General features: G+C 42.7%; 1 protein-coding gene and 1 long non-coding RNA gene across 6 annotated transcripts in view; one reads left to right on the top strand and one right to left on the bottom strand.

Moving 5' to 3' along the window:
- The window catches only part of ANKRD10 (ankyrin repeat domain 10), a 43,902-nt gene extending 39,377 nt beyond the window's left edge, over positions 1-4,525 (bottom strand). Inside the window, exons 1-2 of one of the 5 annotated variants that reach the window (XM_032764958.2) lie at positions 4,084-4,343; positions 3,406-3,513 (exon numbers count right to left, since the gene is read on the bottom strand). In XM_032764958.2, coding sequence (XP_032620849.1) covers positions 3,406-3,513; positions 4,084-4,284 — 309 coding nt within the window. In that variant the 5' untranslated portion in view covers positions 4,285-4,343. The other 4 variants (XM_032764962.2, XM_032764961.2, XM_032764959.2 and 1 more) reach the window with 4 other exon arrangements.
- On the top strand, positions 4,288-9,868 carry LOC142046088 (uncharacterized). Its single transcript, XR_012654996.1, has 2 exons — positions 4,288-4,353; positions 9,526-9,868. It is a non-coding gene; the product is annotated as an uncharacterized LOC142046088 (long non-coding RNA).
- The last annotated feature ends 3,241 nt before the right edge of the window (positions 9,869-13,109 follow it).

Raw genomic sequence — 13,109 nt, 5'->3', positions numbered from 1 at the left:
TAAGAGCTATATCGAGAGATAACGAACTTAAAGAGGCTGTAATAGAGATACAGTTGTAGTGGTGGTGTGAACTCTGCAAAACTTGCCCACCATTACCAACATTGGTTTGCCTCCACTGGTGTTTACACACCAAGGCCCTCAATGTCATTAACTGGTTACCATAATCAAGCAGGGGTAAATAATTTGCTTAAGACACCAGTGACAGCCAGCAGCCCACCTACCAAAGTTAGAATGGTGAAGTTGAGCCAGCATTAGCAACTGTAAGAGATTTTGCAACAAAGACTAAGATGTCTAAAGGTTCTAGTGAAAGAGTTAATCTTTCCCTCTGCCAAGAGCAAAAGATTTTTCTTTTTTTGTCATATAAATCCAGATTACTGGCCTGGAGAAGGGTAGGGAAACCTCAATGACAACTTATTGTGAGTTACACGTAGGTCGCAGTCTGTCAACTCCAGAGAAAAGCAGTGCCCTTTTTCTAGCATTTAAGGTTGATTTGTAACCCACGCTAGCATTGTTTCAAAGCCTGTAACTTAACAAGGTTATTTTTAAAATGGTTCTTTTTTACTTTTTCTTCTCTAATTTTAAGAAGTCTAAGAATAGAGAAGATGAGTTGCTGCATTTGATTAAAAGTCAGAACACGAGGCCTTCTGCCTCATGGACTGAGAGACCTGCTTCTCCGAGTCCCAACTCCATCAGAAAATGGAAGTAGCTGCTAGTCAGGAAGAGGCCAGAACACCAGGTTCCCTTATTCTTGTCCCATGCACTCGAACACTGAGCACTGGTTTTGGTGATCATCTTTTTGGTTTCTTTAATAAAAAAAAAAAAAATATTTTTCAAGTTCACGACATAGCTACAGTAGGGATTGAGAATCAGGGTTAATCAAGGAAGATGGGGAGGGTTCCAGGGACTTACAAGACAGGGAAGGGAGGGGGACGGGACACTGGATTATGTACTTTTTTTAAAACAATAGCCCAAAGAGTAATAGAAGAATTTACTTACCTTATCTTATATACAAGTAAAGTAAAATAGTCCAACAACAACAGTCAAGGATCATAAAACAGGCAAGGATTACAAAAGCAAGAGGCAAGCTGATATGGTCATAGAAAACATATGGCCAATTAGTCAAGGATTTAAAAAACAACCCCCCGCCCCCAACACAAATATAGAAGGAAAGCATTAAAAAAAATCCACTATCTTGGTGCCGTATCCGTGCTCTCAATTTCCTTGTCTGGATGTTGGCTATTTAGATCATATAGTCTTTTATATTCTGACCTATCTTATAGCTCTGGTCAACACCCAGCGTAATTCAAGGCACTGTATAAATGAACTAGACAATATTTTCTTGAATACTAATTAATTTGGATGTAGCTGATTTTGTAGGAATCCATTAGTGTCCCAGGAGACAAGCATATCTCAATTTTTAGGGAATATACAGAAAACAGTGACTACTCCAGAGGTATCTGAGGTATTAAGGAGCAGCTTGGGATTGACTGCGGTTTAAGTTCATGAACATACTTTAACACCAAAACCTAGTGGTGGAAGTCCATACTGACAAATGAGCCCTCAGACCTTACGAATGCCAGGGCACTGTTACCTGCTATTACAATTAGTCATACATTTTCTTACTGTTCTTTGTTTTGGAACTGTGCTCTATTTGTAATACTTTCTTAGAAACTAGAATACTGCATTTCTCTTCCTACTACCTTTATCCTTTCCCCATTTACAAATACTGATCCTTGTCATCCCTTCTTTACCTCCCTAACCCTCCAAAAAAATGTAGTCTCTTTCTAATAAAACTAAACCTTCCAGTTTGTTTCCTTGTGGGGGCACTCACCAAAATGATAGTTCTTGTTTACTAGTATTAGTCAAAACATCTGATTTTTTTTTTTTTAAATTATCTGTGAAGATAGTGGGGCCGAGTCTCTTCTGTGCCCAGTACCTGCTTGGTGCAGCAGGAGGGAGTGGGTGTGTACAAAGGCGTAAGCTGGGGCTCTACAGTCTTGGGAATTATTCTACACTAGTCCCAACATACATAAGAAAGCTGTTCTAAGGTTTGCCTGATGGCTTTGGCACCCATAAGGGGTATTCCACCAGTCAGGGGTGACCGGAGCATGATAATGTTTCGGCTACATTCCCTACACAGAGATGAGGGTAGCCTGGGAGCTGGATTCGCACACTGGGTGACTGCCCCATGCCAGAATACTCAGTAGCTGGGATGGAAAGATCTGTCACATTTATGGCCTCTTTGCTCTACTAGAGCAGCAGCAAGGGGCTAGACTAAGGAACAGAGTCAGGTCCAGTAATTTAATTTTTTCAGAAACTAATATTTTTAAAATCCACAATATGTTTAGAAATGCAATTAATTCAACCCCCAGTAATGATAATTTTGAAGTAGGATAAGCTCCACTAAAGAAAACACAACAGCAGGGAAAAAAAAGTATGTGCATAAATTCAATGGAAGTAGCTATTTTCATTTCTCAGCAACATGTTGTATTTATTTTTATCCAGTGAAAAGGTATTCCAGGTACTTTTGTACCAGATCACAAATTCAGGAACTAGTTATCTGATGTCTATTTAAAATGTTTTATTTTTCCTTAGCACAAATATAAGTAAAGGTTTGTAATTGAAGCATACTACATCAACATGTACAGAAGCTCTTCATAAATCCAAATACAGCAAGGCTCTGCTACAGCAAAGGAATTCACTGAGGTTTAATGACCCAGCTCTACCCCTACCCTTGGAAAATTGAATTGAGGCTCCTTAATTGACTGGTATCTTGCTTATCCTCTTTGTTGGCTTGCCCTCTTGCCTCTCTCCTCAAAGGCTTAGCCTCCTTTAAATGGACTAATTGTTCTGATTTATGATACTGCCAAAACTGCAGCAATCTAAGAGCACTAAAATGCTAGTTATGTTTTCATGTATCATATCTGTATGCAAAACAAATCTTCTGCACTCCCTTTAGTACTTTCATTAAAGAAAGGCGTCTGGCCACAGGACATTTTGCGTAGGATATCTACCATTAGCTTGCAGGCCTGATTGTTCCCTCTACAACATCCTTTAAGAAACTTACATAGACTGAGATAAAAAGCAATTGTTAAAGGCATAATCGGCTGCTCTTCCCCCAGAAGAAAGAAAGAAAAGAGCCAGAATGCGGCTTGCAGACAGAAAAATCACAAAAGATGTGGAGGGAAGGGAGGGAGAGAGAACCATACATAACAAGGACTGGGGAAAATAAGGGAGTTAACGTTCAGGTGTTTTGGGGCCACCGCACTTCCTCACACGGGGCCACGTCCTGCCCGCAACACAACCCTGTCTCAGGGGACCCAGACCCGACGCATCGCGCCCTTTCACTTCCCAGGCACTGCAGTGAGGGGGCCGTCAGGGCAGAACCCCCCCGGCGCCGCTCACCCTCAGGGCCCCCGAGCCGCGCTCCGCCCAGCGATCGCCTCCTTCCCAACACACGCGCCGGTCGTCATAACATGGGCACCAAAATAGAGCAAAGTCTCCAGGTGGAGCCTGCGCGCGCAAGAAGGACCGTTACTGGACCCGGCGAGGGGGAGGGGGGCACGAAAAAGTAGGTCCTCCTGGGCCCGTGGTAACTCAACACCCCACCCCACCCCGCCCTCGCGCGCTGGGGGAGGAGCACCTGCCCCTGCCCCTCCTCCTCCTCATTGGCTCCCGCCGCAGCTGCCAGTGACCCCGGCACCTTTCGAAAGCCACGGATCTGTCCGTCTCAATAAAACTCCCGGGAGGGGAGGGGCCGGGCCCGCTCGGGGCACCGGGAGCTGCGGCGCTTCCTAGCCCCACCACAAAGAGCCGGCTGCCGAGGCACCCGCTAGCTCTCCCCCAGGACGTGGACAGGCCTCCCGAGAGCCCGACGCGTCCCACGTTCCCCCCGGGGCCGTCGGGGGCGCCCCCACAGCCCGCCCGCTTGCGCTCCCCGGGGGGTGCGGACAGTACCGCGACCCCGGCCGAACCGGGTGGCGGGTCCAGGGCCGCCCCTCCCGCGGCAGCGAGCACGGCAAGATGGCGCCGTGAGCCTGGGGGTCCCGCGGGGCAGCGCCCCCTGGCCGGGCCGGGCCGCACCTTGCCGAAGTGCGCGGCCCAGTGGATGGGCGTCCAGCCGTAGAAGGAGTCCTCGACGGCCAGGTCGGAGCGGGGCGAGCCCTGCAGCAGCGCGCACAGGGTGGGCAGGTCCCCGTCGCGGCAGGCGCGGTGCAGGGGGAAGCGCAGGGTCAGCAGCTCCTCGCTGGAGAATCCCGCCTCCGGGCCGACTCCCAACGACATGGTGATCAGGGGCAACGGAAACTCCAGAAAGCTGCTGAGACCCGACCGACTCCGAGCACAAAGAACCAGGTGGAGCGGGCGCGTGGCTCCTCCCCAAGCGACGTGGGCGGAGCAGGCAGCGCGCGGGGCGGCGGGGAGGGGAGCGGTTGGCCGGGAGGCGCGCGCGCGCTGGCTGTTTCTGTGGCCGCCTGCAGGCCGCCAGCCGTTGGTGCAGCTTCGGCCCCCGGCCGCGAGCTTGACCAGGAGCAAGAGGGAGCGCGCGCAGCATCGGAGCGTTGACCCTGTGATGACGCAAGGCCGAGCGCGCGCTCCGGCCGCCTGACCTGGTGCTGCGCAGAGCCTCGCAGATCGGGGAGTCGCGGGGATTAGGATGGGTCTCGGTGGGGGGCTGCAACGAGCAGCCCGGAGAAGCTTCACAGGTGTCCCTGCAGGGCGGGCGTGGAAGGGTGCCTCAGGCTGAGCAGGGCAGCCCCACTTTAGGTTCAGGCATTGCTGGAGAGCCCATAGTCAGATAATGGAAATTCACAGCTAGACAGTGCAGGGGCTGAGAGCCATTGAAGCAAACTGTAAATCCTGTATATAATGGCAACCACTTCAAGCCTCAGGATGGGGGAGCACGCCTAGTTCAGCACCCATGCTAGGCACAGTAAGAAAAACGCTGTTTGAGACCTTGTCACAATTGGCTTTAAGGCTCTGTGATTCGTACCAATCGATGTGATGTTGGGAATTTATGTTTTTTAAGTCATAAAGTTCTAACTTTTTGACTTTCAGTATCTACTGCCATCGGTTTCGTTCGTGGCTGTTCCCATGTCCCACAGCTTTGAACAGTTACATTGTTAAATAGAAAAAAGCTTAAAAATAAATGGTTGAAATTATTTAAAAAAATTGAACTCTGCCAAGGCTATTTATAGTCCAGCTGGTATTTGAAGTTGTGAGAAAATGTACACTTGCCTTCTCGGCTCCATTCAATTGTTGTACTGCTGCTGCAACTTAAATTATGTAGTTACGATAAAAATCAGTGCTCTTTCACAGCAACCAAACATAATTCTGGATCCTAAGCAAGAACAGAATTTTGAACTTTCAAAGGGAACAGTTCCATTTCTCAACATGCAAGATGTGGTGGCAGCTTCAAGATAGTGTGAAAAGGAAAAAGGACTATTGTACTTAAAATGAGTGGTGTAAAGTCCCTGGGTATAAAAACTGGCTTTCAAAATTGATGAATCTATGGCTTAATGTATTTTGTCTCATCAAGCATTTTCAATTAAATATGAAAGGAGAAGAGCTGTTGCCATTCACATGGAATGTACAAAACACAAAGATGCTATGAAAAATCAGAAATGAACTTTTTTTTTTTTTTTTAAATCAAACAGGATGCACTTCAGGAGAGTCTAGTGACAGCGGCAGAAATACAAGAAGTTTACCATGGTGTGATTAATCATTTTAGTTATTTTAAACAAGATTGGGGCAACAAATGGCTTCCAAAACGTATATCACATTCAGAAATGGTGCCAAAAAAACCCAACAAAACAAAACCCTCAACTCAAGTCTTGTGGACCTACAAAAGCACCTAGAATTACTGACAATGACACTGAAGTTGCAGCAACTTTAGTTAATGATCTCAAATTACCACTTTTTTCTCCTCAATCAGAACAGATGCCTCAAATAGGGGAAATAAATGTTTCCCAATTACTGTTCATTATTTTTCAAAGTTGGAAGGAATTAAAAATGGCTTACTTGATTTTTACTACAATAATGATGAAAAAGTAATGCTGTTGTCCTGTTGGTATTTCGAACATAGAAGAAAATGACCGTGGTATAAACTTAGTATAAACCACTGTGTGTGGTCTTGTGTAGCTAATAACGTCTCTAACTTTGGAAAAAAGTCAGTTTACCAGAACCTAAAACAGATGAATGACAGAATTATTCAGATTGGTTGCAAGTGTGATGTAATACATAACTGTTAAAAATGGCATGAAAGCTTTGAGTTTTGACATTGAATGTCTGATTCTGAAAGTGTATAGTAAGTTCTCTTCCTCCTCTAAACAGAGCATTTTCTCAGTTCATTTTTTTGAGTGTGTACAAATTGAATAAATGATGTGTCAATACAAGAGGTTTTAGAACAAACTGACAAACAGTTGAAAAGTCACCAGGATCAGGCGGTATTCACCCAAGAGTTCTGAAGGAACTTCAATCTGAAATTGCGGAACTACTAACTAGTATGTGTAATCTGTTGCTGAAACAAGTCTCTGTATCAGATGACTAGAAGGTAGCTAATATAACACCAAATTTTTAAAACCGTTCCAGAGGCTATCCTGGCAATTACAGGCTGGTGCGCCTAATGCCAGTATTAGTCAAATTGGTAAAAACTATAACAAGTAACTGAATTATCAGACACAAAGATAAACACAATTTGTTGGGGAAACATGACTTTGGTGATGCATGATTTTCCCTCTCAAATCTATTAAAATTCTTTGGAGGATGTCAACAAGGATATGGATAAGAGTGATGCAGTTGATATAGTTACTCCTGTGGGAATTCTGTGCCTAAAAATTCTGCACACAATATTTTAAAATTCTGCAAAATTCTGCATATTTTATTTGTCAAAATAACACCATAGAATCACACCAGTTTCAATTATTTTTGGTCTTTTGTTTCAAAATACCTGTCAGCAAGTATGTCTGTAACAATACAGACAACAAAAAAGATTCAGGAAATATTTTTTGACAAATAGATTCCTTACTAGGCATGTTAATACAGAACTCTGAGTAATAATTGATTTAAACTACAATACAGAACCATATTTCCCTCGCCCTGCAGAAGAAGTGCAAAGGCTTGGCGAGTCAAGGGTAACGGAGGAGCTGAGGGAGAGGGAAGTAAATTGCTGGGAAGGAGCCTGTGTGAGAACTTGGAGGGTTGTTGGTTATGGGTGGGAAAAGTATGGAACATTTAGGGGGCAAGGAAGGATTATTAGGGAGCTTCCCCCATGCAAACCCTGGCTGACCCCTAGCCTCATGTGTTTGTGTGCCTCCACTCCTCCCATCCCCATATGGCTCAGTACCTCCTTCCCCATCCCCATGTGTCTCTGTATCCCCACCCAGCCACTCCCCTGTCTCTATGTAGCTCTGCTCCCCCTTCTCCATCATCATGTGGCCCTGCACCTCCCTTCCTCCTGTGGCCTGTGCCTCCGCTCCCATTCAGATCCTGGCCCAGTCTGTCCTCCTCTTTCTGACACCCCCCATCTCCCCATGCTGTCTTTCTCCCTGTAGCCTCTCTCTCCTTACCTGGCCTTACAGGTGCTGTTAAGAAGGCAGGCTCTTTCTCTTCCCTGGCAGGCTGGGAGCTGCTGCTTTGCTCTTTTGCCACAGAGCCCTCTGGTTGACAAAAGGTGGAAATGCAGAAGTTATTTTCTGCTGGGAGCTGCTGCTGTTCTTGTACCACAGCGTCCTCTGGTGGGCAAAAGCTGGAAGTGCTGCAACATTTCAGCAGAAGCTTTTTTTCTGTGCAAAAAATTAAAAATATGGACAACTTATTAATTATGTATATCCACAGTATTCTCCCAGGAGTAATATAGTGTACTTTTTTTTCCAGAAAGCATTTGACAAGTTCCCTCACCACAGGCTTTTAAGTAAGCAGTCATGGCACAATAGGGAAGGTTCTCTTATGGATCAATACTTTTTTTAAAAGGACAGAAAGAGTAGCAATAAATAGTAAGTTTTCACAGTGGAGTGGGGTCTCCTAAGGATCTGTTCTGGGACATGTGTAGTTCAACATACTCATTTGTGATCTGGAAAAGGGAGTTAATGTGAAGTGGCAAAGTTTGCAGATGGTACAAAATTATTCAGGATAGTTAAGTATAAAGCACACTCTGAAGAGTTACGAAGAATAGCTCAGTGGTTTGAGCACTGGCCTGCTAAAACCAGCATTGTGAGTTCAATCCTTGAGGGGACCATGTAGGGGTCTGGGGCAAAAATCTGTACGGGGATTGGGCCTGCTTTGAGCAGGGGGTTAGACTTAGATGACCTCCTGAGGTCCCTTCCAACCCTGATATTCTACAAATCTTACAAAAACTGAGTGACTAGACAACAAAATGGCAGATGAAATTCAACATTGATAAGTTCCAAGTAATGCACATGTGAAAAAAAAAACAATCCCAACTGTACATATAGAATGATGGGTTCTAAATTACCATTCAAGAAAGATCTGGGAGTGCTTATGGATAGTTTTCTGAAAACTTCAGCTCAATATACATCAATGGCTAACAATGTTAGGAACGGTTATGAAAGGGATGGAAAATATCATAATGCCAACTATATAAATTAATGGTGTGCCCACACATTGAATATTGTGTCCAATTCTGGCTGCCTTATCTCAAAAAGGATGTAGTGGAACTGGAAAAGGTTCAGAAATGGGCAACAAAGATGATCAAGGCTATGGAATGGCATCCATAAGAGGACAGACTAAAAAGATTAGGGCTGCTCTTAGAAAGGAGATGATTGGGGGTATATAACAGAGGCCTATAAAATCTTGACTGGTGTGGGAAAAATTATTTACCCTTTTCCACAATACAAAAACCAGGGGTTACCCAAATAAATGAATAGGCAGCAGGTTTAATATAAACAAGAGGAACTACTTTTTCACACAATGCACAATTAACCTGTGGAACTCATTGCCATGGAATATTGTGAAGGCCAAAAGCATAACTAGGTTCAAAAAAGAACTAGATAACTTCATGGAGGATAGGTCCATCAAGGCCTATTAGTCAAGCTGATTAGGGATCAACTCTATGGTCTGGGCAACCCTAAGCCTCTGATTGCCAGATGCCAGGAGGGGAAGACGGGGTGGATCTCTACAAAACTGCCCTCCCCCGGATCTCTGGTATTGGCCACTCTGGGGGCTAGGATATTAAGCTAGATGAACTATTGATCTGACCCAATATGGTAGTTCTTATGCATATAAGAAACTTCTTCATAATGTGCCAATGAGGTAACTGTCCTTCTGCCTCCAACGGAATGAGTCCTACCACACTGGCCTGCATTAAAGCAGCATGGATAAAAATACAGGATTTTTTGGATTTTTTTTTTTAATCAGGTTTTTTTAATTTAAATTATTTTTTTCTTTTTAAAAATAAGCCTATATATAATGAAATCTGAATTTAATACAAAATTTAAGACCTAAATTGATTAGTTTCTTAAAATATTTAAATAAAAAATATGCTGAATGCATGGAAATTTCTGTCCCCAGACTTTGTCTCCTAAATCCCAGCTGGAGACGATTCTCAAAGAAGAGGAAAAAGATAAAAATGAGTAATAGAGGCCCCAAATCACCTCTCTCCCCTCATCTCTACTTACAGCATCAACACCACTTGAAAGAAAAGGAAGCATTATTGAACTGGGGGTGGGATCCTGGCTGAAAGGAATCCAACTACACTGCTATAAGCATGTGGTAAGATAAATCCTTTTGCTTTAAATTCACTTAGTTTGTGTTTTACCTTTTATTTCTTTGTAACCAGTTCTGACTTTTATGCCTCGTTACTTGTAATCACTTAAAATCTGTCTTTCTGTAGTTAATAAACTTGTTTTATCTACACCAGTGTGTGTTTGGATTGAAGTGTTTGGGAAACTTCATTTGGGATAACAAAATTTGTGCATATCGTTTTCTGTTAATGAAATGATGGACTTTCTGTGTGCTTGTATTGTCCATGAGGGTACTGGCACACATTTCTGGGGACAAGTCTGGGGCTTGGAATTTGCTAATGTCACTCTATAATATAATTCAGGCTTGGCTAACTGTATCACTCTTATGATATTGCTAGGAGTAATTTACATGCTGGAGGCTCTAAGTAAACAGGTCTTGAGTGACTGCTCCCACACTAAAGCACTGTAAAAGGCACCCCAGGTTGAGTACTGAATGGACACAGCTGTTCAACAGTCCAGATTGTACGCTAGGTAACATCACAGTAGCAAAAAAATGCACCAAATCTAGTGTAAAGACTCTTTTTAGTTGTAAATCAATATGTTGTAATGGTTATATCAACCAATGAGAACGCACCTTTCTTTATAAAATAACTGAAATACAAATGGAAATATTTATTAAAATCAGTTATTTAAATCAAGGCTTTTAAATGCATGTAGTGATTTTAAATAGCTGATTTAAATTGCCTTGATTTCAAATCAATCCACCCTGTATTAAAAGCATATTTATTTCAGAGAGGGGGAAATTGTGCCAAGATTATTTTGGAAGTATTCAGTGAGGATGATCAGAAATCTTTTTGTTAAATTTACTTCCTACATAACCTGATGGGAGTATTTTTGAAGCACTCAAAAAGAATGCAACAGTATCAACTGTATAGAATGAGGCTGTCATGGAAGGTCTTCATTCTAAACTAAAGAGAAGGAAAGAGGACAACTTCTGTGGACCATCAGTGCAGGCTATTTTGTGCAATCTCTCTCTATAGAACAGGAGAAAATCTGAGGAGAAAGCAGATAAGGCATTGTCAAGGTGCAGCGCATTTCTTTAGAAATGGTATGATTTCAAGACATCTGTTTCCAAAGATGTCAGTCCTCTTACTGGACAATGAAGTGGAATGGTTTGATACTGAGAAGTGGGCTGAAGTTCTTAACCTTGAGATTGATTTTGATAAGCTATATGATGATTAGAGCATTTTACAGCAAATTAGGGAAGGAATTTCAAAGGAGCAAAAAGCTGATCAAAGATGCTGGAAGTTTTCAAATAAATACCACACATTTTTAAACTTGTATCTTTAATGCTTTCCATTCCAGTCTCAAATGAAAATCTTTTTGCAGTATGCAGGTTTCTGACTCAACTTGGGAGGAAAGAAAGGAACTGATTAAGGGAATGTATTGTGAAAGCAAAGCCAGGTATAAGTGCACTAAAGTATGTCTTGTGATGACATTTATGAATGTCAGAAAGTCTCCAGAGTTGCTGAAAGCAGGAAGAAATTACAGGTTTAAGAAGAAAGAAACCATGAGCAAAGACGTTCAGCTACAGGAGAACCAACTTTTATAAGGTAAATGAAATAAAATGTGCTTATTTATTAAGGCTAATGAATGCCTTTTGGCTGTATCAGTCATTTGGTGATGGCATACTATTTTCGCAGCTCTGATAAATTTTGTTTTGTTTTGGTGTTGTATTTTGATGATTTCCAGACCGTATTTAAGCTCCTGAAGGTGTTCCTGGCTTTACTGATTTCCGCACCCCAGATATCCTGGCTTGTTCCACCATCCTGGCTGATGGTGCTGCCCAAGTATGTGAATGTTTCTACATTGGTGAGAACATAATCTATGCGTACTGGTGATGGTGATGCAATATTAAAGGCCATGATATCTGTCTCATCGTGGTTGATTTTCAACCAGCTACTAATTTTCTGACTGAATGTGTTGAGTCAAGTTGTTGTTTCTTGTATATGGTGTTGGGTATGTGATAGGAGAGCGACATCATCTGTGAAGTCCAGGTCTTCAAGGGATGAGAAGTGTCCATTTAATGCCTCTTGGCATGTCTTCGGTTATATGCCGCATTACCCCGTCGATCGGTAATTGTGCCCGCAAGGGGGGCCGAGATACCAGCGAAAGAATGACACTCAGCCCGAGAATAATAAGCAAGGCTTTACTGAGGGAAGAACTTACACTCCAAGCTGCGCAGGGAGTCCCTGAGGTGCACGGAGGGGCTGCAGGGGATTCTGTCTGTCCAAGACAACTGGCCAGGCAGGACTCCACCGAGGGGAGTTCTCTGTGATGTTATATCCCCCATGCTTATCTCCGTGTTATATGGGGTCAACAGCTGGCTACATTCATTACATTCATAAATTGTACAGACAGTTATAGAAGTGAATAATTGTATTCCAACTGAAATGAGCGGGATTATTCCTGGGCATAAATGTCTGCAGGACTGGGGTCTGGACCTGGGATCGGAGTAGTAGCTGTATTCTTCCCTTCTCATGCATTATCACCAGTAGTAAAAAGGCTGCTGGCTAAAGCCTACACTTGACCCCAGTGTAACCCCACTGCTGACAATGGATTTACACTGATGTAAGTCACTGGAACCTAGTGAACAATTCTGTTGATATCCAATAAAATACAAATAATACATAGTATTTATGTGCAAAAAGGAATAGAATCGAGACCACTGTCTTAGATTCATTGATTCTACAGAAACTTTTAGAAACTTTTGTGATTGATGTTTGTTGCTTTATACACAAGGGCCAGTCACTTTTAAGGTTAGAACCATATCTTAATGTCACTCCGATAAATTAGTAATGAATTGGATTTAGCTTCAGCCAAAAGATCTAACAACTGTTTTGGATTTTTAAACTTTGGAAAAAGACTAGATCTCTATTAATATTCTTTAATACTATTTTTAGGTTGAGGAGTGTTTTAGATAATTGCAGCTTTTATTAACCTGGAAACGATGTGTTGACAAAACAATTGTCTGTTGGCTAATAGCTGCCTGAAATAACAGACCTAAACATTGATGGCGTTCTGTAACTTGTTTGTACAAGTATAAATATTTTAGTAATTACATACCAAGTGGACCAGAATTTTCTTTGTCTCTTTGGGGTAAGCAGCCTAAAGTTTCTTAATATAGAAGCAACTATTTTCAAAAGTACTGGCAGATCCAACCACCTTAGTTTTAGATTTCCTTCTGGCATCAAACCATGTGAACTACCTTGTGGACCTTATAGGAGATCCTGATTTCTCAGACAACTGTTACTCTTATCTCTAAACAAATCAGGAATAGGGATGGTCAAACAATTTCCCATCAAAACTGTTTTTCAGTGAAAAATTGGGTTGTCAACTAAGCAAAATTTT

Source organism: Chelonoidis abingdonii, chromosome 1, assembly GCF_003597395.2.
Source record: "Chelonoidis abingdonii isolate Lonesome George chromosome 1, CheloAbing_2.0, whole genome shotgun sequence".
Classification (NCBI taxonomy): domain Eukaryota; kingdom Metazoa; phylum Chordata; order Testudines; family Testudinidae; genus Chelonoidis; species Chelonoidis abingdonii.
The sequence above is the reverse complement of the archived record's forward strand: the minus strand, read 5'-3'. Positions and strand labels throughout refer to the sequence as shown.